Here is a 26,124-nt window from a genome sequence, read left to right as displayed (position 1 = left end):
CTTTCCTCAGTCTGTCTTATACCACAGACAAAATAGGATGTTGGGGGTTACCATTCTGGCAGAGCTGATTTTCACACATGAAGATCATGTCCATTCTTAGCTTTAGCTTAAGATTCTCCACCACTGCATTAGTGCAGCTCCATCGTTCGAAGCTGCAGTGTAGAGAAACCAGTGTAGGTGGGTTTTTTTTTTAAGTCACTGTATCTGAACTTCCTGTGGGAATGAACCAGACCTGTCCAGACAGAGCAGGAGTCCTTCCTACTCAGCAGAAATGGGACAGAATTTGCCTCAAATTTGTTTCTTCATATCTACTGATCCCTGATCTACACATCAGTAGGCTTAAATTGGGAAGTTATATAAAGAAATAAATACAATTGACACTGTATCATTTCTATGTCTTAAAATTTCATGAAAGTGCATTGTTTTTCTACATAGCATTGATTACTTCAGATGTTACAGATACTGTACTGCTACATCAAAGGGAAAAAAACTGCCATGGGAGGAAGTTTGTGCATGACAAAGGGTTTCTTCTTAGGGTTCCTCTAAAAGACCATTTAGTTTGTGGCAAGCTGGGGTGAGGATTTACCTCGCACTAGCTTGCCATGCACTACTTGTCCATAAGCACCCTGCTGACATGCACTAACAGTTTGCTAGTGTGCTTTAATCTAGTCCTGTTTCAAAGCGGGATAGACATTTAGTGTGTGGCAAGCAAGGTTCGGGTAGGTTCACACCCCAGCTTGTCACAAACTAAATCTTCATATAGACAGCCCTTTAGAATATGATCCTCTGCACATGGATGGTTTGCAGGATCAGATCCTAATCTTTGCAGGCTGCTAGGTATGTTGCTTGTTTGCGCACTATGGAGCTATTTTGCAGTTTTATTTTGTCCAGAGCAATGGTTCTCAGCGAGGGATACGTGTACTTTGGGGGTACGCAAAGGTCTAGATGGGTACTCAACTCCCTGGAAGATCAGTGTTTCTCAATCTGAAGGTTGTAGCTCCCAGGTGGGGGTGGGGTCACAGGACAGGTTTAGGGGGATTGCAAATACATGGCCAGCATTAGGGGGATGGCAAGCAGGGCGACTGCCTGGGGCCCCATGAAGTTAAGTTACATGCTTCAGCCCTGCCACCTGAGGCTCGGGCTTCAGACAAGGCTCACAAGTAAAAAACAGGCTCAAGTATCACACTGAAATACAAGTACAATATTTATATTCCAATTGATTTTATAATTGAATGATAAAAATGAGAAAGTCAGCAAGTTTTCAGTAATAGTGTGCTGTGACACTTCTGTATTTTTATGTCTGATTTTGTAAGCAAGTAGTTTTTAAGTGAGATGAAACTTGGGGTACAGTAGTCTGGAAAAGTTGAGAACTAGTGCTTCAGAGCACTGGGATCTTTAACAAAGAGCTACGCTCCAGGGGAGCAAAAGAGCTCTGCACAATTGTAGAGATGTTGCACTAGTCTCCCTGCTATGATTTGGGCTTCCCGTTCTTCCCATCACAAGCTTGCCTGCTTGGTGATGTTATTCTACAGTCAGCAAAACTTGAGTGAAATATGTAACAGGAAAAAACGGATAGGCTACAGACTTTGGGCATAACCCTGTAAACCCTTACTCAAGGGAGTAGCCTTTTTTCAGGAGCGTCACCTCATTAAAGTGAAGCAGGTAGTTCTATTGTATAAGTGTTTGCAGGACTGGGCGTATTGTTTCGAGAGAATCTGGGACCTAACCCTGTAACTCAGTCCCACAAAGGATTTGACTGAAGTTAGTTGGAGCCTGGTCCTGCAACCCCTACTCAAGTGAATAGTCCCCACTCTCAGTTTACCCAGAACATGTAATATGGTTAAATGCCAAAATCCTTTAATATTTCTTGCTTGACTTTTTCAGCCTGACAGTACTGTAATCTACTGGAAGCTACCTGAACCAAGTGCTGAATGTAAAAATATTTTAGGCTCTGCAACCTAGAACTATGAGCAATGGGATGGAAGTACTTGTAGCACCTTAGAGACTAACAAATTTATTAGAGCATAAGCTTTCGTGGGCTACAGCCCACTTCTTACCAACTCCCACCTGTTCATGCTCTGTGTGTGTGTGTATATATATATATATATACACACACACACACACACACACACACACACACACACAGAGTATATAGTACTCCTGTTCTTTTTGCAGATACAGACTAACATGGCTGCTACTCTGTCATTATGCAATGGGATAGATGCTTTTAATTTACGGGTTTAGCAAGTGCCTTTTATTCCAAATGTATTGGAGTAGTGAAGCAGCTACCACACTGATGCTTTTACAGCATTTGTACAGTGATAAATTACAGAATTACATAAGTGATCTTAAAATAGTGGTGTGTGGATACTGATGAAAACTAACAGCAGTATAACTAGAGGAAGTTCTGTGGTAGATCTGTGTGTGAAAAGAAATAAAAAATAAGGCTTTAGCCTTCAATACCAATTTGTGGAGGACCTTAAAGTTTAGTTTCATAAAACTATACCTGACAAAGAAAATACTGAGTTAAAAGCCTACAATAAAGTGAGGATAAAAAGGAAATGAAAACTGTGGAGTGTAGGGTGTTCAGAATACAAAACTTCCTTGAATATGGAGCAGTCTCTCTTTCCACAGTCTATTCCCGGGGAACAAATCTGATCTCACACTGGTGAGAGAAAAGAGTAAATCCACTAAGTCAACTGAGTTATGCTGCAGTAAGATCAGAATCAGGGCCACAAACTATTTTTTTCCTGAGACATGAAAGCAGTCAGCTCTCAAATGACAGTGCTTTGTTTCTATTTCTCTTATTAAAGCATGAAAATGTTTAGCACCAGGGAAACAAAACACACAAATTCTTCAGAACAGCTTCAACTAACAACTCATTTCCAAAATCCAATGCTGCAACTGAACAAGACATTTCTTCCCCTGCATCAGTGAGTTACTGAGATTAGATCCAGACTTCAGTGACTGCCTGGCATGCATCGTAGGGTGGGAAAGGCAATATCTTTTATTGGACCAGCTTCTGTTGGGATGAGAGAAGCTTTCGAGCCACACAAAGCTTTTCTTCAGGCTCTTACTCATGCATGGGCAAGAGCTATTTTTTATACTAGCGTGGTTTTGCTAAAGCTTGCTTGTTAACAACCCTAAGCTCCTTCACAACCTGCTTTCTAAACTCAACCCCAATCCCAAACCAGAGTCCGTTGGAAAATCTAATTTCTGAATGGAGACAGCACTTCAGCCAATGGCAGCAAAGTACTGGGATCGTATGTTGCATGACGTCAACTCACAGAATGTAGCTGTGCAATTTCCAGCAGGTAGTTTGGGCTGAGCTGTTCTGCAGAAGTGAAATACAATTTCTTCTCCTGAAATGCAGGCACAGAGATTAGACTCCAGCAAAGTTCTAGTTCTGATGCTTTTTCTTGAATGCATAGGGATTTTTTTAGATGTTACTCAAAATGCAATACAAATAGAAACCTTTAAGTCAAATCTTGTTCAAAGCCAGCCCAAGGAACTAAGCATGCTGGCCAATTATTGAGTTTTAAACACTTCCTAATTCTCCTCTCTCTTTACAAGGGAATTTAAATCTTTCAAGTCAATGGGCCCTATTCATCCCTGAAGTAACTAGCGATATACATACTTCACTGAAGTTACAGCCAGTATCAATTTAGTCCAATTGCCCCTTTTCATGAAAAACTGTTAAAAAAGGATAGTTTTTTTAATTAAAGAAAACTACACAACACAAAACAACAATCATAAATCTAGAGAACCAAAATGTGGACTTTTTTAGCCAGAACTAATTCAGGAGTTATGGTCTGTGGTAAAAGTGGCTTCCTCCAAGAAAAAGCAAGTGCGTTGATTTTTGTAATGCTAGATCATGAAGTGGCATCTAGTTCTATGACATACTCAATTGATTCTCTGGCTGCAATATTAGCCTGTTAGAGAAAAGCAACAGAGGGCCCTGTGGCACTTTTAAGACTAACAGAAGTATTGGAGCATAAGCTTTCGTGGGTGAATGTCCACTTCATCAGACGCAAGACTTGCCTTGCGTCTGATGAAATGGGCATTCACCCACGAAAGCTTATGCTCCAATACTTCTGTTAGTCTTAAAGGTGCCATAGGACCCTCTGTTGCTTTTTACAGATTCAGACTAACACGGCTACCCCCTCTGATATTTGAGCTAAAAGGTGCTAGGTAAAAATAAGTACTTAGTTTTGCAAACTGATCTAAAGTTTTGTACTGTGTTTGCTACATCTCTAAAGGCACAATTCAACATCTGCTAAGTGGGGAGTCCNTTTAGCCAGAACTAATTCAGGAGTTATGGTCTGTGGTAAAAGTGGCTTCCTCCAAGAAAAAGCAAGTGCGTTGATTTTCGTAATGCTAGATCATGAAGTGGCATCTAGTTCTATGACATACTCAATTGATTCTCTGGCTGCAATATTAGCCTGTTAGAGAAAAGCAACAGAGGGTCCTGTGGCACTTTTAAGACTAACAGAAGTATTGGAGCATAAGCTTTTGTGGGTGAATGTCCACTTCAGACGCAAGACTTGCCTTGCCTTGCGTCTGATGAAATGGGCATTCACCCACGAAAGCTTATGCTCCAATACTTCTGTTAGTCTTAAAGGTGCCATAGGACCCTCTGTTGCTTTTTACAGATTCAGACTAACACGGCTACCCCTCTGATGTTAGAGAAAAGTCTGCAGTTAATTAAACTTTAATTTAAGCTTCTGAGACAGATGCCAATTAGACTAAGAATGTCTGCATTACTGAACCTTTCTTCTAGTATTTTCCTAGGGACATAGGATTTACAATGGGAAGTACAGAAAAGCACTCAACTGCAAGACTAACTTGCAGAACCATGGCTCCCAATCAGTAGGCTGGAGTAAATTGTGGGCCACAGCACTTTTGTGAAGTCATCTGAGGGTTTTTGTTTTTAAATGATCCTCTTTTTTTTGTAACCCCCAAATACGAATGCTGCTATGTCCCACCCTCCACCCCAAACACATTTTAGGGCAAGTGGATCACAACAGATCAATGGCTCCCTAGCTGAGTTCTAGGTTTGAGACAATTGATTAATATTCTCGGAGTCATAATGCAATGTTGTATAAGGTACTGCCATTATTGTGGAAGCACCTAGCTACTCTATAGTTAGAACTATATTTTCAAGTGGGCTTAGAACAGAACAAATTCCTGTCTAAAAGTAGATGAGAGTGGTGTGAAATCCCACAACAGATTTTATGCCCTCTGAATATTCTATATAGTTTTTGCTTGCTTTGTTTTCGTTATGTCTCAATGAAATTTTTCTTTGGCAGGCCTACATTTTTCATTGTTGACCAATCTAGACAAAACTTTATAGAGAAGTGTATCTTGAGTAGCTTTGGTGCAACAAGTTGTTTCTTTATTCAAAGTTGTGTTTAGGGTAATTTTTAGCAGTTATTCATAGCATAATTTAAAGCTTACGTGCTGTGATATGCAAGCGAGAAAGACTGGGGGGGGGGGAGGGAAGGAGGAAACCTTGTTCATCAGGAGCTAACTTTTGTTAGAAATTTGTAACCTGTAACAGAAGGGTTCTTGTGCACCTGCTGACACAAGGGTTCATGCCCAGCTACTGACAGAAAATATTCTCTCAGCCACTGTGATTCTATCCAACACAGATTCTATCCAATCCGTTGCCAAGTCCCCATCCCCAATTCAGTATTAGGAAGTGTATACACAAGACTTCATTGTGAAGCAGGGATGTTAACCTCCCACCCCAAAATACAGCTCCACAAAAACAAGGTAACGAGTAGGAAAGCCATTCAATAGTAGATACCCTCTACTTCTCCATCCACCTTACCACAGACCATGCACCACAACCTTAACTTTGCCCATCTAGAGATGCCAGTCTTCCATGAAACCTTTTACAAAATTATTCTTTTCCAACACAGCCAACTTCTAGGCCAAGCATTCACAACTATTACTATTGGGAGAAAAAAACAACATGGTGAAGATGTGTATGCAGAACAGTAAAAGGCAGACAAGAGTTAAGATGTATGGTGGGCAGAGGAACAAAAATTATGGAGGGTGGCTCAACTTTGTTTTCTTGCTTTTATGGGTTTGTCAGGCATGTTGTGTGTAACAAGTCGAACTGCTTCACAAAGTTTTTTGTTGGATATGTTCAGATTCTTATGCTATGTCCATCACCACAGCATTCAACTTTCAAAGTTAACAACTGTAATATGACTGTCATCATTAAACCAGGGTAAAGTTTCCTCCACCCCACTGAAACCCCTCCGGTGAGCAAATGGTGAAAATTGTTTTCATATGTCCCTTGGCAAAGCACTAAAGGTGTTTACTATGTAAAAGAAACCAAGTCCTCATTCTTCTTCTTTCATTTACACTGGTATAAATCCAACTGAAACTGGAGGGCTAGATTTTCAGCTACCCCCCAATTCACTCATATGCAGCTCATTGACCCTCAGCTAATCCCTGCAGCAGGAGTTTAGAGCAGCCTCAGGGATCTCAGCTAAGGATATGACTGGAGTGCTGCAACCACACCCCTTTCTACCTCCACTGAAGGCCAGGTGGGAGGATAGTGCAGAGTAAAGTTGTCCTGGGTGGCACAAAGGCATCATGACTGTCTCCCTATAGAACATCACAGCGACTTGAATCTTCACATTTGAAGCAGGAAGATTTAAATACATTTCCAAAGTACAGGACCATAGCATACCATTTTACTAAAAGAATCTTCATTCGCAATATAGTGCCAGTGTACATAAACTACTCTGATTCCATCCTGTAGAGATCAGGGATACACATACTGTACACAAAATAGTCAGTTCATTACAACAGACCAAATTTACTGCTGCAGTAATTCCACTAACTCTAACAAAGCTACCAAGAATGAACGTGTTTATTTAACATATTACTTTCCTTGGATATTTTATAATTGCTTGAATCTAGAAGGTTATAAAGCTAAAATAATTAGATTGAATAGTGTAACTTTTTTCCAACAACAAACATTCTTATTAGCACTTCAACAATCTGTTTCATGTCTGCTGAGACCAAGTAAAACAGCAGATATAAACTACATTACCTTATTACCAGATTTGGAAGGATTAGGATTATTGGTAAACGTCAATTGCATTGTACATACACAAATTGACAAAAATATTTTCATAGATAAATCAAAATTTACAGACAGGCAAATAAGAAAAATGCTGTTTGAGAACTTAGAGTTTAATTTAACGCTATTTACTTTGTATATGTTGACAATTTATGTTTTAATAATTACAAGGCTAACTTTTTGAAACTCAACATCTGCCATTCAGTAATTACAGTCTGACTCCCCCACCCTCCAATTTCCCACAACTGTGAACATTTAAATTGATAAAAAACACAAAAACGTTCTAAAATAAAAATCTATCAAAGTTAAGAATACAGGAACATAAGAATGGCCATACTGGATCAGACCTAGGATAGTATCCTGTCTTTCAACAGTGGCCAATGCCAGGTGCTTCAAAGGGAATGAATAGAACAGGTAATTTTCAAGTGATCCATCCCATCACCTATTCCTAGCTTCTGGCAAATGAAGTGTAGGGACATCTCTGCCCATCCTGGCTAATAGCCACTGATGGACCTATCCTCCATGAACTTATCTAGTTCTTTATTTAAACCTTGTTAAAGCCTTCACAACATCTGCTGGCAAAGAGTTCCACAGGTTGACTGTGCATTGTGTGAAGAAATACTTTCATTTGTTTTAAACCTGCTGCCTATTAATTTAATTTGGTAATTTCATAGAATCACAGAATATCAGGATTGGAAGGGACCTCAGGAGGTCATCTGGTCCAACATCCTGCTCAAAGCAGGGCCAATCCCCAACTAAATCATCCCAGCCAGGGCTTTGTCAAGCCTGACCTTAAAACCTCTAATGAAGGAGATTTCACCACCTCGCTAGGTAACCCATTCCAGTGCTTCACCACCCTCCTAGTGAAAAAGTTTGTCTTAATATCCAACCTAAGCCTCCCCTACTGCAACTTGAGACCATTACTCCTCGTTCTGTCATCTAGTCTTATTAATCTCTCTGCATATGGAAGCTGTTCCATACCCCTACTCATTTTCATTGCCCTTTTCTGTACCTTTTCCAATTCACCTTTTTTTAAGACGGGGCAATCACATCGGCATGCAATATTCAAGATGTGGGCATACCATGGATTTATATAGATGCAATATATTAAAAAAAAAAAAAATCATCTAATTCTGCCAAGCGAATTTATGACAATGTATTCTTCTATAGATTTGCAGAACATCCAAGGAAAGTTAATTTTCTACAGGTACACTTAATTAGCCCAAACTGTTAGTGCAACTATTATTAACTTTCTCTGCACTAACCAACTTCAGATCAGGAGGATTGTTCCAGGATGGTGGATACACAATGCAGAAAAGATTACAAGTTAGTCACCAAAAAGGATAAGGATTCCAAAATACAACTCCTGATCTACCTTGCTAAATAGGCAGATGCCACAACACTTCTTACATCCCTCTTAAGTCACAAAACCTCAGATGACCACAAGTCCTTGGGTCCCATGTATATATGATTATCATGGCTTCCTTGACCCAATTGACATTTTTGGACTAAAGCTAGGGACTATAGATTCCTGGTGGGTGGGTGTGGGAGAGGATTAAGTGCAATTTTAGGAATTCAAATTTCTCTGAGAAGGAAAGCAGTGAGTCTGTAGGGAAAGGTAACTATTTTGTTCATTCTCCTAGCTGTAGACACCCACCAAGAAAGTCACTTTCAGTGGACAAGGAGGATGGTGGGGAAAGAAGACTACTTTCCCTAGAGGGTCAAGAAGTGTAGTAACTGCACACACCAGGCATGAACTCTGAGGAGGGACTACTGACCATGGAAGTCACCCACCGGAAAACTGTCACAGGTGAGAACCGACTGGTTGACTCAGAATCCTACCTCTTGAAATCCAGAGGGTATCTGAAGCAAAGCTTTTTGCAACTTTCCTGCAAGAAATAATGGCAGATTGAAAAGCCTCTAGACAGTCAAACATCCCTATTTTCATACAATTAGATAAATATCCCTCAAATGCAGTAAATGTTCTTGGCATCTTCTGAATTTACATAGAACAAAATACAGGTCAAGAGACACTAACACTATCCAAAACTTCTGATACTAGTTTGTTAACTTTAGACCAAGATGAAAAGCTAGCCCTGGGTGAACAAGTCTGGAATTTAAGGGAAGCATGAAGTCTGAGAACCACCCAGGACAAGAATGGGGTTCCATGTGAAGGAGATAAGGTTTCTATTTTTAGAGTGCTTGCCTTTGATAGCGACTGCAATACAAAGGGACACTGTATTTTCTCTTAGGACCAAAAGGAACAAGTTCAGCTAACCCCATCTGGCGACTCAAGTTGAACATCTATTGTCTGAGTCCATTCTCCTGGTACTACTGTGACTCTTCCTAGGCATGTTCTCCTCACTCTACCGTGTGTTGCTCTGCAACAGATTTTATTATATCTCCTCCTATAACAACAGCTAAAGGCTTTTTCCATATGGGGTTCCATTCATGTCTCATTCCCCCATTGCTTGTCTATTGGTAAGACTATATGATAAACAACTGAATAGAGGATAAGAAGGCCTGAAGAGCTCATCTCAGTGATTTGAGCTCCACTCTGTTGAAGTTGGGGATGGAGAATTGATCCTAGAGAGAAGTTGAGATGCCAAAAAGAGTCTGAAGAACACTAATTGGCCACAGCTGCTGGTCAGAAGAAATGCAACCTCGATTGCTAGATACTAACTGTGTTCTGCTTTCTTTGAACTAGACACATTTTGTATGTGCTGAAAATTTCGGTTGGCATTTTGACTTCTCAGATACAGTAAAGTTATTTCTTCTTCTACTGCACTTTTGGTAGATATGAATATATTCCAATGCATTATTCTTAAGATTAGAACCCCCCATCCCAAAAATATCACACACTTCCCCATTGCTTTTTGGACATGGTAGTAAAGTACATCAAGATTAAGGCTTTAGAAGAGATGACCCCCTTATTCCCTCCCCCAAACCAGCCCAAGAACGAGCCATTAAAAATGCAGCATATCATAAGATGGTCCTTGGTTACATAGCAATGGTGCAAATCTTAATTTGGCATCTTGATATTTTGATGATGAGCCCATTAGATAGAAGATAAAAGCAGCCAAAAGATTCAATGCCACCTATGAAAATATTATATAAATAACTTTTCAGACAGAGATGGTAAAATCTGCTCTTCAAAGAAACATATAAGTAGTATTTATAAAATTGATGAGCAGGGACTTCTCAAATAATCAAATGGATATACATCTTTTGGTTAAATTCTGGCCTCTTTTAACAACAACCTGCTTCAACATAGCACACACATCCAGCTCTTGTCTTATACACTTTTTATATCAAGAAAAGCCTAAACCTCACAACAGTAACGCATAGAGAGAAACACCAATGAAGTTATTATTCATGCCACTGTCCAACAACGCTAAAGGAAGAAAAAGAGAAATGACTCACTGAAACAATCAACATGAGATAATGTAAGGCACCCTGCTGCTTTAGTAATGGGTGCCAATATACATTTCTAAAACGAATGCCTAACTATTCCAACCAATATACATTAATAGCAAGAATACTGCATTCACCAGCTGCAACCTGAGCAGCGTCAAACAACTATTTCACAGAATCTGTTGGTCTGTTTAACAATAAAATAAAAAAGTAATGAAAGTGTTGCACAGACGCATGCATCACTATAGGCTGAAGATAGAGGTCTTTATGTAGACAAGATTTCTGTTGTCTTCAATGAGTGTTTGCCTCAGGATATTGCTCATTAGGAGAAAGAAAATGTGACTTGAGCATAGGAATTCTGGTCAGTTATCAGCTACACCATCACATCATATTTCTTCCTACTTGCAATTCTAGTTCACTGAAGTTTTGTTTTAATTCTGCAACTCTTTAATGCTTTTATTTTTCTCTCTGAAAGATTTCATGGTGAGGAATGTATACATTTCAGTACCCTTTTAATTTCTAATATTTTACAGAAAGGGGAATCATATTTCAGTTTTAAGGGTTCACTGATATTTAAAAACTGAAACACACCTCAGATATATAGAAGTTAGTTAAGGAAGAGAAAAAATTCCACATCTTGTCGCACAACAATTGTTTTTAAAAACAGGAAAATGGTGTTTTTCCATCATGCAGATTCATTATGTGCATTGTCAGAAGTTCAATACTTCATCTAGCATTAATAAATCTCAAAAAAATAAAGCAGGTATCCAAGATCATCCGGAGAGAAATGCTCATGAAACTGAAATTCTTTAAACACCAAATAGCAGCTGGTCAGCAAGAGCTTAAGCAAGACCTAGTAGGTATGGAAGTACAACATAAATTATCTTACATGTAGCCTATATTTTAACTTTATAGCTTAAACCAGGGGCAGACAATAGGCAGACCGCAGGCCAAATCCAGACCACCAGATGCTTCTGAACAGACCGCAAAAATCTTACTTCCTACTTATTATCATAATTGTTATTGTGGTATGAACAATGTTTCTCTGGAGTCTGGGCCTTGACCATACCTTGGCCAAGAAATTTGGACCGGGGGGGCGGGGGAGAGGGAGAAAGGGACTACCCCGACTTAAAACGTCAGCTTAAAAAAAAATCCCACTCGCCCAAGAAGTGAAGAGTGGTCCATTATACAGAGTCCATTTCGGAAGAATTTAAGCTTATTTTTGAGACAGTCCCTGAGTCTCACGGTGGCGAAGACAAGACACAATACTGGTTTGCATTTGGCAGGCTCTCTCCATGAGCCTGCAGCCAGTGCCTCTGTTGTTGCTCAGCATCCACAAGCCCTGGGCACAAAGTTAAATTAACAGAACTGGCCAATTTCACTACTCCTACTCAGGACCTCTGGGCAACAGTGAAACTGACAAGACTCTGACTCTGCAGCTAGTGCTTGGGATAATGATGTTCAGCAGCAAAAGAAACTCCAAGAGAAGGCTCCTAATTTTGTAGCAATAAGGAAACTTCTCCTAGCCTGCAAAATAAGTCTGAATGAATGCACTTCATTGACAGATGAAGAGTGACATTCCCTAATATTTAGGGCCACCAAAAATGAGAACTAAGAAGAGGTGGAATGCAAAAGTCAGTCATGCAATGATTTAAAAAAAGGCAAGGAACTCATTATAGCAGTCATTAAGTCAAAACTGGTGGAAGTAGTCTAGGTATAGCGAAGCCCTCCAGATAAATCACAACCCCCCCCCCCCCCCCCCCCCCCCCCCAAAACAGTTTAAAGATAAATAGCTTGAATCCAAGTCTCTTATTTCATAAAAAGTTGTTAAATATACAAGTCATCTATTGAATCCTATTCACTCTATGTACTACGTCAAAGTAGTGATTTGTGCAAGCTCTACTTTCTTTACAGAGGAGAAAAAACAAAGTCTTGTTTATTTTAAGTTTCTTTTCTCTGCAATTTTAAACGTACACAAATAATTTTGATCCAAAAAAATCTGTTCTTCAGGGGATTTATTCCACACATATAGAAGTGAAATGAAATCAATGGTTTTAATTCACTTTTGCAAGGGTATAAGAGCAGAATCGGTCCAGTAATAATAAAAATGTCTAATCAACTTAGATATAAGAAAATTAAGAATAGCAGAGTACTGAGAATTTATTAACAACCTGTATCTGTCCTATTCCTGGTAACCACAAAAAACAAATTCTATCTAGGTTCTTCTGCCATGTCATTCACCAGCATCCGGCTGCCAATGAACAACCACCAAGTTTGAGGAGCCACTTTCAATTGTAATTCTAAATTTTATCTACTACATGTAGAGTCAGACACTGCACTAATTCAAATCAGAGGGAATTTTGCCCTTAACCTCAAAAGGAACAGGTCTACAGTTTTCAGTGTACATATGTTAAGCGGTCAGGAAGCTAATATTTTTCAGATTAATTGCAACCACCACTTAAAAGGGCACTGTCATCCGAAAACTAGTCAGAACTCAAATATATGTTCCCTTCTGGATTATCTGTCCTCTTCATCATGTGAACATACTGCTTATTATTGCACAGTTTGTTGAGCCTTTTTAAAGCACTGATTTTTTAAAGTGTAGGCTTGATCTACACAGACTTAACTATGTCACTCGGGGTGTTGATTTTCCAAACCCGAGGAATGCAGTTATACCAACCAAACTCCTGGTGTAGACAGCGCTATGTTGACAGGAGGGCTTCTCCACTGACAAAGCTACCACCTCTCAGACTTCTTCCGTTGGTGTAGGTAGCATCTTCACTAAGCACTACAGCAGCACAGCTCCTTTGGTGCAGCTGTGCCATTGCAATGCTGTATGTGTAGACAAGCTTGTAGTGTTACAGACTTTGCAAACAGACATGCAAAAAGAAAATAGGGGGTGGGGGAAGAGTCAGTCAAATTTGGGCCTACCAGCCTTTAAGCATCCCTTTAATATTGCATTAGGAGAATGAGTTACTATTGGAAGCTAGATCAGCAGATAGATCCAGTTGCACATCAGCAAAACTTCTTTAAACCTGTGGTTTTGTAGTTTTGTTTCTAATGCACACAAAAGAAGCTGACTAATCTCTAATCTGTAAATAAACCAAGGATCTCTGCCAACATCTATATTTCATAGCCAAATATTATATTTTTATTGATTTTCATTGCACTGTGACAGAATAAATTCTCCTCTCAGAACTTTACAGATCAGATAGATTGGTGGTAAAATAAAAGAGGACAAAAACCAAAAGGGGTGGATGGGTGAGGAAATAGTTCTAAGTCCTACTAACTAGAAGCGATGGGGCACCTAAGCAGGTAATCAAGATTTAATGTTCTACAGTTCCAAGTTGCACTCAGATGACCTCTGAAAGCAAGCCAAGATCCCCTGTTAAAAAAAACCCTTACATTACAGCCAGAAGTTCATTGTTGCAAACCTGAACAACTATGTGGTTAAATACAGCTATGTTAAATGCAGTAACATTTGTGAGAGTCACTGTCTTTTCAGGTGCTAAGTCTCAGAACTGTGGTCAAGTTATGGTTATCAGAATTTTAGTGACAGATTAATTCAAACATTGTTAATTAGAGTTATTCTAATATTAGAATATTGTGATGCAAGCATCTGTCTATGTTAATCCTGATTAGAAAAAAATAGTAGTGCATGAACTACAGATTGATTGTTTTCATTATTACATGCAATTGAAGGTTAGTTTTGTTTTCACAACCACTGAAGATGTTCTAGTCTTCCACCTGCTAATACAATTCACAGAGCCACAACCACATACAAATACTACAGCCACATTATGCCAGAATATTTAATAAAATGGATTAATCATGCCAAGAAAAAGCAAGGAGAGGGGAAAGGTGTTTTGAGAAAGAAGAAGTCACTTTCCTGCTACAACTTTAATTACAATGCTAGCTCTATATAATTATGTTAAAACATGTTTTAAAGAGGATGTATTAGAACTATGGACTGAATTTACCATAATCTATGTAAGAACCGACCATCCCACTCCAGTGTTTAGGTAATAAAGGACAAAAATTTAAACAAGTTAGCATATGCTTATAATCCTGATGCTGCTTCCATTGAAAATCAACAAATAAAGCTCCATGGTTTTCAGCAGGAACAGGATCAGCTTTTCTCTTTGTGACTTTTATTTGAGCCTTGACAGTGTAGCATAGAAAACCAGGTCTCTGCTCTGAGAAATTTAGGTCTACCTAAAGTGCCATATACATCTATATATAGGCAACTGCATATATACAACCTAACCTAATGAGGCCCCTGCAATAACTACGTAAAATTGCATGAGTTGGAGGTTAAAGGTGACACTGCACATTAGATTCTCCTTGCTTTTATTTGTATCTGAACTAGAGACACTAGACTGTAATCAAGAGTCTGCTCCTAGACTGAAGTCACTGGGGGTCTACTGTCAATAAATGTCAATATTCTAGTCTAAGGTGTGAAGGCCAACATTGTTTCCAGAACTGCGTGAGGAGAGCCAATAGACTTACCACCTCCTTTAGAGGCTTTATGATTTCCCACCTATCTTGTTAGTCTGTAGGCTATTCAGACAATAGCTCAACTACTCACAAATATGGATTGCTGGGCAGACACAAATTTTGCACTAAAAAGCATTATCAACTTTTTATTGGCAATGGGTCAAATTCAGTTCTCGTGTAAATGAGGGCAATTCCAGTCACTTTGGCCCAAAATGTCTAGATTACATAATTTAACAAGGGGATTTAAACAACCACTCCTGGAAAATGAATAATTCCAGCCCCTTAAATGAATTGTATCATACTGTGGAGAAAGAAAACCTCTTGAACCATCATCATCATCTTCCCCCTCCTGAACTCTTAGCTACAAATTTTATACATACCCACATAAGCCAGCTTACACATTCTTAGTTGGACAATAAGAGCTGGTCCTCTAAGATGTTGAGTGTAACCTTCCAAGAGGTTCTCAGCGCCTTACAGTATTGAGCCCTTAATACTTAAATTTCATCCCAGAATTAAAAATGTATATAAAAAGAGTTAGAACCCCTGAAAATAAAGCTTCATAATAGAAATACTGACAACCTTAACTACAGAAGCACTGCTTTAAAAAAAGAAAAAAAAAAATTCTACTCTGCACAGATTTCATAGCTTGGTTGCATGGCAATATTTATGGAGTGGCTATTAAAAAGCTATTTTCTGACCAATTCAGCTAGATAGGCCTACATACTTCAGAAATTAACATTTTCCTTTCATATGCTAGCAGCTCCACACACTGAGCTGTTCCAAGGGCCATCTGAAAATGTAATACCAACGCTAAAGGATTTGGGGTCATCTAAGTTCCTTTTTATTACAGATGGGCACGTATTAGCTGTTAACATGAGACATTAGGATATATTTACTGAAATTATGATTTCCTGCCTAGTAATGAAGGAACAACTGAAAGGCAAATTGAAGCAGATTTCATTGAACTTTGTTAAACTTTCAAGAGTGACATTTAGGAATATGTCAACTATGCAAGAATTTAAATGAGTGGTGGTCAGCACTAAAAAAAAAAATCTATCAAATCTATTTTGGATAAAGTGTCAAAATTACATGAGAAGATGGCTAAGGCCAAAAATATTAAGAAAAACTTTAAATCTAATTAGCCACATACCTAAAGAAACAGAACAGTCCATTCTACTGTAACAGACTATATAATAAAGTCACATGCAAGTAAATACTTTGAGTACAGACTCTCCCAAAATTCTCTTTTAGACCTCTCCAACAATATGCGAGTGCACATATGCTTTTATACAATAAAGGAAGTCTCCTCTGCCCATTTATTCTGCATACCATAGACCTTGAAATTTACATCCTGAGCTAAACAAAAATAAAGGCATGAAGTCTCCCTGCTTATTAAGGCTGCTCTCATACAGTTCTAAAAAGCATTAAGATTACAGAATTCTGACAGTTTAATAATCAAACTATGAATTCTAGTAAGTTTAATGAAAAATGTAACCAACTTTCTTCTCCTCTGATTTATCAGGCCTCTCCCCCACTTCCCACTCACTCCTCCCTAACAGACACAAAAGAAAAGCCCGCTACCCCAGGCAAACTTGGGACAATACATTTTCGAGACACCATTTCTAGAAAAAGTGACATTTAAACCTTCCCTACAATAACCTTATTAAACCGAACTAAAGTAGCGAGGAGTTTTCTCCCAGAGATTGCATTTAAAAAAAAAAAAAAATTTCAGTGTAAGTCTAGGATGAGAGAGAATAAAACCTGCCAGCTCCTAGAAACTATGAAACTGAAATTTAATTACAAATATTTAAAAACAAAAGAACCCTGGAGAACGTTAAAGGGTGACAGGCTCCACACAGGACACGCAGGTAAAGATACTTTTTAAAAGAAAAGGAGCATTGCAGGGGAATTGACCAGCAAATGCATCATCTCCAACCATGAACATGGAGAGGAAAAGGGGGGGGGGCGGTCTCTCCTCTGCCCCCTCCCCCGCGGTTTTCTCCCACCCGCTAAAGGGCATGTCGCTCTGGATGCTTCCCGGAAAAGAAGCCGTTAAACCCGCTCTGCTCCCCAGACAATGGGGCAGAGTCACCGGGAAGTTTCCCGGCCCGGCCGGGCCGAGCCGCCCCCCGGCTTGCCCAGCCCGGCGCGGGAGCCCGGGGGGAGGGAAATCAGCCCGTTAGCCGGCGCGGAGGGCGGCCCGCTGCCCCTACCTGGCGGGTCCATCTCGATGTAGAAGATCAGCTCGGTGGAATAGGGCATCATCACCTCCCGCCAGTCCGGGTCCTCGCCGTCCATCTCCCACACCGTGTTGTACATCGCGACGGGAGCGAGCGATAGTCAGGGGCGGGGGGGTTGGGTACGAGTCCGGCAATCACCCCCCCGAGAATATTTTAATTACAAAAATAAAGAGGGGGCGGGGGGAAGCGGGAGCCCCCCTCCCCCCCGGGCAGGGGCCAGTCTCGGGCTCGAGAGACTATCGCGACAGCGCTGCTGTCGGGACCGCTCGCCACAGGCGTCCCCGCCCCGCTGCGGCTCGCGAGGGCTTTTCCTGAGGCAGCCGGGGTCCCAGATCACAAGCCGCCGCCGCCGGGGAAGGGGGGGGTACGGACAAACCGAGGGTCCCCGCCCCCGCGGCTGGCTGAGGCGGGCAGCGGAGGGCTCGGCCAGCGCTCCTGCCCGGCAGTGCCTCTGGGAGCAGCCCCGCGCTCGGCTCAGGGCAGCCCCCGCTGCCGCGCTCCGTGGCCGGCTCGCCGCCCCGCGCGCAGGGCAGAGCAGGCGGTTCCCAGTCCCTCGCGCAGTGCCCGGCTCCCAGCCCCGCTAGGTTTCATTTTAAGAGGCTCTGAGGGGCCCATCCCAACCGTCGCCAACCGCCTCTCGCTGAGGACTAAACCACGCCCACCGCGAGGAGGGAGCTGGGCGGTACCCGCCCCCTTAACCCTTGGCGCGCTCCCGCTTGCTCAGGCCAGGGAACTGGGGAGGTGGTAGCGTCCATCGAAGCGGGGGAGGGGGCGCGTGTGACGCCACAGCGGGCGTAGGAACCCTGCGGCGGGACGGACGCGTGGGAGATGCCCGCGGGAGACAGAGGCAGCGGGTGACGTCTTCCAAGAGCCAGGGGCAGAGTCTGCATCTCGTGCCGCCACCCCCCTCGCTGTAGAGAGAGCTGGTACGCTCCGGAGCTGGCCGGTCCGCCAGGGGCTGCTGCCGTGGAGCTCGCGAGCCGAGGGGGAGGGGCAGATTAGTTTAACCCAGTTGCCAGAGCGGCAGTCTTTGTCTGGGAGAGAAGCGAGCTCCAGGATTGGTGGAGGGCGCTCGGCCAACCAACTAGCCAATCAGCTGGCTCTGAAGCCGGCCGGCTAGCTGGGGATTGGTTGCAGGCCCCAGTTACTAAGCGGGTAAGAAGTGGGGGTTGGGGGGATAAAGAGGGACGGAAAGGCTCGCGCTGCCCCGCCCTTTTCTCCCAGGAGTGGGGGAAGCTCCACCCACTGGGGGAAGGGACGGGGCTGCTAATGTGCACCCCCTCGCTGCCGTGGGGGAGGGGCGCTGCTCCCCGCTGGTTGGGGGGGCGGCTCACAGCGCCCTGCCATTGACTCAGTGCCTGAGGGGGGCTAGTGGAGTCCCCCCCACAGGGCTGCCAAAGGGGCTCAGTGCCCCCCCAACTGACTCAGTGCCTGAGGGGGGCTAGTGGAGTCCCCCCACAGGGCTGCCAAAGGGGCTCACAGTGCCCCCCCAACTGACTCAGTGCCTGAGGGGGGCTAGTGGACTCCTCTCCCCCCCCACCCCCCCAGGGCTGCCAACGTCCCCTGTTATAAGGGGCATCCTCGTGCCTGTCCTGTTATCCCGTGTTTCAGTGCTGGCCCAGGCGGAGACGGGACTCGGGCCCCCAGAGGCTCAAGTGAAGCTAGGGGACATGGGAGGTTTGGCCCATCTTTTTGAAACGCTGCCTTGGCAACCCTGATCGCCTTGAGGGACTGGCTGGGGGTGGGAAGGGAGGGGTCTCTGACCTGCCCACCACAGGCTGACTCAAAGGTGGGTCATGGTGTCCCTGGCTGTCCAACTGCCCACATGGACTTGGGGACTGGAAGTATCCTAAAGTTAATGACTGCAGGGTGGGTGTCGTGGGGTGGCAGTTCCCTCATCTGAGAGTGCTGGTGCCCCACAGTTGAGTGAAGGGAGTGGGGTGGCTGGCTGTACACCCTTCTCCCCACTGACTGACAAATGGGGACCATCACCTCTGGCTGGGGCAGGAGAGTAGTGAGTGCCCAAAAGTCACTGATGAGTAGGGAAGGGGAGCTGCCCAGACTGTCTGATGCTTATAAGGCAATTATCTGGATACCTTTACCTCACAGCTCTGGTTACTTCCTCAAAAGCTAGAAAATAAACCATCTTCACTAGAGGAGCTCCCCTTAGGACCCTTCCTTTGCTGAACCAGTCTGAGCCATCAGCCCCTCTTCATGCTCCCCAGAATTCAACAGCTTTGCCTATGGAGCTGAACACACACCACCCCAGGAACAAAAGTACGTGTATTCAAAGCGAAAATCCTTCCTTCTTGCCTTTTCAATCTCTTCAGCCTCAGAGACATTCTGAAATATTCAAAAGCTCCATTAATATAAGGCCTTACTTAGTGAGTTGTGAGTGTACCCAATTCCCCCTGAAGTCCAGGGGGACTCAGAGAACTCAGCTCCTCAAAACAGGTGCTCGGCCCTACATGATCAGTCCCTAATGTAAGAAATCAGTAAGCAGAATATACTTAAACTCAGAGAGAGAAGAAAAGTTTGTGGTTCGATTTCAGTGTTGTAAGAATTTTACCTCAAAGATTCAAGTGTAAACTGTCCTTTAAAATTCATATACTGTTTGATTCATATACTGTCCTTTAAAAATTATATGGATTTATAATTTTCTCAAGTGTGAACAGGACCAAGCCCTTAAAGTCACTGAGAAGTTTGCCTTTGACTTCAATGGGTGCAGGATTGGGCTCTTTTTACATACTTTGTTCCACTGTGAGTTTGAATTGATATTCCTGAATGAAAGATAATGCTGTATTAACCTATGTAAAATGTTACACATTTTATGTTTTAGGATTGTGATCTGAAATATGAATATGGTTATTCAACTGACTATTGTTACCATGAAAACATTGTTCTCTTTAAAATGAATAGTAACACTATTGAATAATCACTTTGAATTTTACACCTCAATTTATATTTTGGGAGTGTTATAAAATGAAACAGACAAAGGATCTACCTGCCAATGTCTGGCTTCATCCCTGTAGTGTCTGAAAATAAGATAATGCCTGTTGTAATATTACAGTAATAATACTTTATACTTTTACAATACTCCATCCAAGGGTTTCAAAGCACTTCACAAACATTAATGATTTAGTGCCTGATCCTCTAAGATGTTGAGCCCCCCAACTATTCACTTAATGAGGTGGGAAAAACCAAAAAACTCTAGAAAAGCACAAACACTGAAAGGCAGTTTTTAACTTCGAAAGAACTTTTGAATGATAAAGACCAAACATTTATACTTTATGAAAGAAAATTTGTGATATATTCAGATACTGATGGACTAACACCAAGAGAGAATAATATTCAGATACTGATGGACTGACTACAAACTAAGACAGTGGCTCTCAACCTTTCCAGACTACTCTACTCTACCCCTGTCTTGCATACCCCCAGTTTCACCTCACTTAAAAACTACTTGCTTACAAAATCAGACATAAAACTACAAAAGTGTTGCAGCACACTATTACTGAAAACTGCTTGCTTTCTCATTTTTACCATATAATTATAAAATCAATTGGAATATAAATATTGTACTTACAATTCAGTGCATTGTCTAGCAGTATAAACAGGCCATTGTATGACATTTTAGTTTGTACTGACTTTGCTAGTGCTTTTTATGTAGCCTGTTGTAAAACTAGGCAATGTCTAGATGAGTTGATGTACCCCATGGAAGACCTCTGTGTACCCCCAGGGGTCCACGTACCCCTGGTTGAGAATCACTGCACTAGGAGAGACAGAAACTTGGCCTGTTCAACTCAGCGAAACTCAGCTTTAAAGAAGAAACCAAAACAACTGTTCAAATACAGAGAAAAGCCCGTTCCAGAGACTACAAGCCAGTATCAAGAACCATGGAAGTACAACTTCAATTTGCTAGAGAGATCTATGCACTGTCAAGCACTGGTCAAGGAATAGTTTAATTTGCTTATTTTAGCCACACGTAAAGTATAGTTTATTGAAATGAAGAATAAGTCATTAATAATTTCTCCTGTCTTAGCCCAAGATAGAAAGCTGATAGTCTTGTAGAGGAAACATACTCCATTCTTAGGTGAAACAGAATGTGACTGCAATATCTAAGGAGTTGAATAACTGAAAGCCTCCGCCCACTTTAAGAGAATGTGGGAAGGACTAGGCTCACAGAGATTCTGAAGTTTGCTGATATATCTCAAATAACTTCCACGGCAAGTAATTGAAAGAAAGCGCTGTTCCAGTAACAGAACTCCTGGAGGGATAGCCAGCTGCATAAAAGCATAAGACTTTGATTCAAATAACTCGCTGTAGATAAATTAATTTTATATTCACATCCACAAACTCACTGATTAATCCATGATAACCAGATATTATTCATGTTTCTAATTTTTAAATTAAATTTCTTGGGCTAATACAGTCTTCCTGCTCCAGCTTGCTCAGAGAAGATTGCCCTGTACAGAAACCGTAAAACGAATATACTGTATGCAAATTTAACTTGGTGCAGAGGGATCGTGCGAAGCTGTCACTTAAACCTTGTGGTGGGTATACATGGGTAGAAATTGCAAAGCAACTGAACAGGGATTCTGTGTGCTGGCTGCACGTGGGTCAACATGGAGGGTGTGGATGTGGTGAAGGCAATGGGATATATCATTTTGCAGACCCTGACACCCCATCAAGTGGCATGAAAAGGCTACAATCACTATTGCAGCTACAGGGAGAAGGAGGCCCTGGCCGTGGCCCTGGGTTGGACTTAACCAGATCTTGGGGTGGGGGAGGGGGATGATTTGGGCTTTATGCTGGCGAAGTAGATTTCATTCTGATTGTTTACATGATGGATGCTCTATTTTGATGGCATTGACGGTTACACCTTAGAGGCATTTTCATTTTAGTGGAATAAATTTAGTTATTAATAAATTTAGTTTGTTTTTATCCTTGCTGCTTTAATCAAAGATGTAATTTAATGCTAAGGAATTTATGTAATGGTAAACAATAGGACCATTCCTTGACATAAGTCATGAAAAAAAAAAAAGTTTATTAATTTGTCAAAACTGTGCTTAAAAAGTTGTATAGAATTACTTGGCTGCAAACACACTCATCCATGTGACACTCCCTTTCCGACCTTCACGGATGGCTTTTCACGTTAAAAGTCTGTGAAGGGACATGCGATGCCTCAGTATCTCTTGCACAGAAATTTTCTTGCTCATGCTTCCTCCGCCATTAGTCTCTCTCTTGTATATATACACACACACTGATAAAACTTGATGTAACATAAGAATGGCCGTACTGGGTCAGACCAAAGGTCCATCCAGCCCAGTATCCTGTCTACTGACAGTGGCCAATGCCAGGTGCCCCAGAGGGAGTGAAACTAACAGGTAATGATCAAGTGATCTCTCTCTTGCCATCCATCACCACCCTCTGACAAACAGAGGCTAGGGACACCATCCTTTACCCATCCTGGCTAATAGCCATTAATGGACTTAACCTCCATGAATTTATACAGTTCTCTTTAAACCCTGTTATAGTCGTAGCCTTCACAACCTCCTCAGGCAAGGAGTTCCACAGGTTGACTGTGCGCTGTGTGAAGAAGAACTTCCTTTTATTTGTTTTAAACCTGCTGCCCATTAATTTCATTTGGTGGCCCCTAGTTCTTATATTATGGGAGCAAGTAAATAACTTTTCCTTATTCACTTTTTCCACATGTAAAGGATACAATAAGCTAAAAAGATACAAAAGATAGAGAGCTCTAAATTCAGAGATGTGCAGCATACTGTGCACATTAGTGCTTAAAATAACCCCAGATCAGAAAATCAAGATGCAAATAAAGAAAATACAATACTTGGAGTAAAGGGGCCACTGGGTTGAGAAAACCCCATTTCCTAGTGGGGCTAACCTTGCCTAGGTGAAGTTCTATGGCTGTCTTCTTTAAGATGGAGGGGTTGTCCAATGAGCAATGACATGGTCCCAGCATAGCATGCTCGGTCTTGATCCAAGCAGCCTGTTCTGCTAAGCAAAATAAAGAGTGACAGTTCTTATAACTACACAGTCTTCACTGTCTGATTTGTGCTACTAAAGAATAATAAAAGTCTAGAAATCAGCACAGTGTCTGCTGTTTCTGTGATGCACATTAGGTTCCAGTGTCAACTGCCATAAGCGCTTTCTCATTTCCTTGAATCTGACAATTTGCACTTCAAGGCAATATTAAATATTGAAGTTTTGAGTGCTTCCATGTGTTTTGGAAAAAGTCAAATGATCTTGCAGTGGAACATGCTGAACATAGAAAAGCCATTTGAGCCAAATTGCTCAGTTTCCTCTTTGCACAGACATGATAATGTGATATCTGACAATCTAATGTGGGCCACAATATGCTTATATAACTTGAGGGGTGGATGGGGAATGCGGGTCAAAGCACTACGGGTGAAATACAGTAAAATGAGGCGAGGTATCTGGGCAGCTCATATGCTTTCTGATGTTACCGTGATCCAAATATTGGGCTCATCATCAGCAAAAAAACAGGGCCTGAGTCCTGACAAAGGGAATTTCTAGAAGAAGATGGTGATAAAATGTTCACTTACATAGTAGGGAAAAATAATTCCTTCCACTGCGTTAAGTGCTGGCTGAAATTCTTTGCCCTGCATTACATAGTGAGTCTGAATAGATGACCATAGTGGGCCCTTCAATTCTTTTAATTTATAAAATTATCAGTTCTAATTAATTGCCAGTTTCCCAGATGTGGTCTCATTCGGCCAATTCTTGGAGTGATCAGCATTAGGTAAAACAACAGTCAATAACACTTTGGTTTAGTTTACATTAAGTGTGGTATTGCCTGTTTTCCATCTAAATAGGATTAAAAGAGAAGGTAGGACAGAGAGGAAGGCCATTTACCAAAGGAGCTTTTACTTGGACAACGTTTCTTACTGGGTAGTGCCATAATAATATATCTGCAGAAATACCATCTCAGACTGTCACAAGCTAAACAGAGACTATGCCTAGCCAGTACTGGCATAAGAAGCCACTAAGGAAAATGCAGGTATTGCAGGAAGTGTCATTTGTAATTTTGTAGGTTTCTTTCTATTCTCTTAGTCAGTACTTACCAATGCCACAGCAGGGTATAAAGGGGCAGTGGGACCCTGGAAGTGCCATCTTCCACATAAGATGTAAAACTTGAATCCTGAGCATGTCGTAGAAGACCACGTGGCATTTTTCATAAGACTAAGGGTATTAACTATTTTGCTTCCCTAATTTCCTCACGCACTTTTAAGTGGAGCTGGTATTACTATTTGTTCTGGGTGAAATTCTGGCCCAATTGAAGTCAATGGGAAGTTTGCCATTAAGATCAATGGGACTAGGTTTCTACCTTCTTTGTTTTAAGCCATTGTTTAATGTTATTATGCACTGCTAAACAGCTGCCGGTGTAGCTGTTGCCACAGTGAGGAAAAGATTCTGGTGAGAGTACCTATGTAGTATCGAAGACTGTATATTACACAGAAAAAAAAAATGATAGTAAAAGACCGTTGGATTGCAAAGTCAAACACTAAAAAGTTAGGAAATGCCTTATCTATTTATGGTTGCCTGTGCAACCTTAATTCTGCCCCCTTGTGTGTCCATACTATGCACTGAATGAGGCAGAGATCCCGTGGAGAAAAATAGTATGTGATCATGTAATGAAAGCCTATATCATAATGCATATGTACAAGGGAGAAGACTGAAGGTTGCACAGAGAATCAGACCTAAAGCATTTCCTAACTTCACAGTGTTTAGCTTTGCAACCTACACAATATTCTTCTAACAGCTTTTTAGATGTCATTTCCTGAGTCTTTTTTTAAAGGTAAAAAATTCTGTTACGTACAACGGTAATAACCCACCCATACATCCATAATTGTCAGAGTTTGAACGCAAAACGCTTTCAGCTCTGCAGCACAGCCTTCTATCCGCTAAGCAACAGGACTAATGGCCGAGTGCTGCAGCTTGGATGGCGGTGTGGGCTTGGCTCTTTGGAGTGTTCCTGTTCAGTTACTATTGTGACAGATTGCCAAAATTTTCCCGAGGAACACAGGCGACAGAAGGGAAATGGCAGTTTTACAACCCAACCAAATAGGTTGATTGGCCATATTCCTGGCGGTTTTGTCACATGACACAATCTTTTAATGAAAGATCAATTTTTAATTCCTGGAGACTCCAGGACCATCCTGGAGGGTTGACATCCCTACAACCACACCAGGATGGGATTTCATGCAGAAAGTGAAAGTTACATCTCTAGCTCGCAGGCTTTGTCCCTGCCAGATTTCAAAGGCCTGCTGCAAACAATGGACGTGACAGAACTTCTCAAAAAAAGGATGAGATAATATTTTATAACGGAAAGTGGTAGGCAACCTACATCTAGGGGTCATTACCAGTTCCCCCTATAATAGAAATAACACATGATATGGAAGTTAAAGAAAATGAAATGACCTTGATACAAAACAGAAGGTTTCAAGCCGAACTGGAAGGTTAGATATTTGTCCCTTGTTGGGACAGTTATCTTGGCCCAAATCCTGAGCCCAATCTGCAGCTAAATGGGCAGGCTATGCTTTCGGGTTCTCTACTGAGGTGTGTATGGAAAGGTATTCTTCCCCCAACAACTCTCTGATCCATGGACCCTAGTGCCATTTACTCCTACTGCCTCTCCCTCCATAAGTCCAGCTATGTATTGTGAGTAAAAAGGACCCTACAAACTAGATTTTGCTGTTTCTGCTGCACCTTAAGGCCTTTGTGGATATGGAGCAAGACTTACTAGGTGCCACTTAGCAGGTAACTTCCAAGTACACTAATAACTGTTAATACTTTACCGACGACAAACAGCAGCTAAAAGTCACACTG

At 41.6% G+C, this 26,124-nt stretch overlaps 1 protein-coding gene across 2 annotated transcripts in view; it reads right to left on the bottom strand.

Moving 5' to 3' along the window:
• Positions 1 to 26,124, bottom strand: part of LOC117881251 (phosphatidylinositol 3-kinase regulatory subunit gamma) — a 307,599-nt gene that overhangs the window by 20,693 nt on the left and 260,782 nt on the right. The window contains exon 1 of one of the 2 annotated variants that reach the window (XM_034778246.1): positions 17,227 to 17,605. The exons of the other annotated variant lie outside the window; for it this stretch is intronic. Within the exon in view, the coding sequence (XP_034634137.1) occupies positions 17,227 to 17,332 (106 nt within the window). The 5' untranslated portion in view covers positions 17,333 to 17,605. Of the gene's footprint in view, positions 1 to 17,226; positions 17,606 to 26,124 lie in introns of those variants that run through there. 2 annotated transcript variants of the gene reach the window in all.

Source organism: Trachemys scripta, chromosome 8 (assembly GCF_013100865.1).
Source record: "Trachemys scripta elegans isolate TJP31775 chromosome 8, CAS_Tse_1.0, whole genome shotgun sequence".
Classification (NCBI taxonomy): domain Eukaryota; kingdom Metazoa; phylum Chordata; order Testudines; family Emydidae; genus Trachemys; species Trachemys scripta.
The sequence above is the reverse complement of the archived record's forward strand: the minus strand, read 5'-3'. Positions and strand labels throughout refer to the sequence as shown.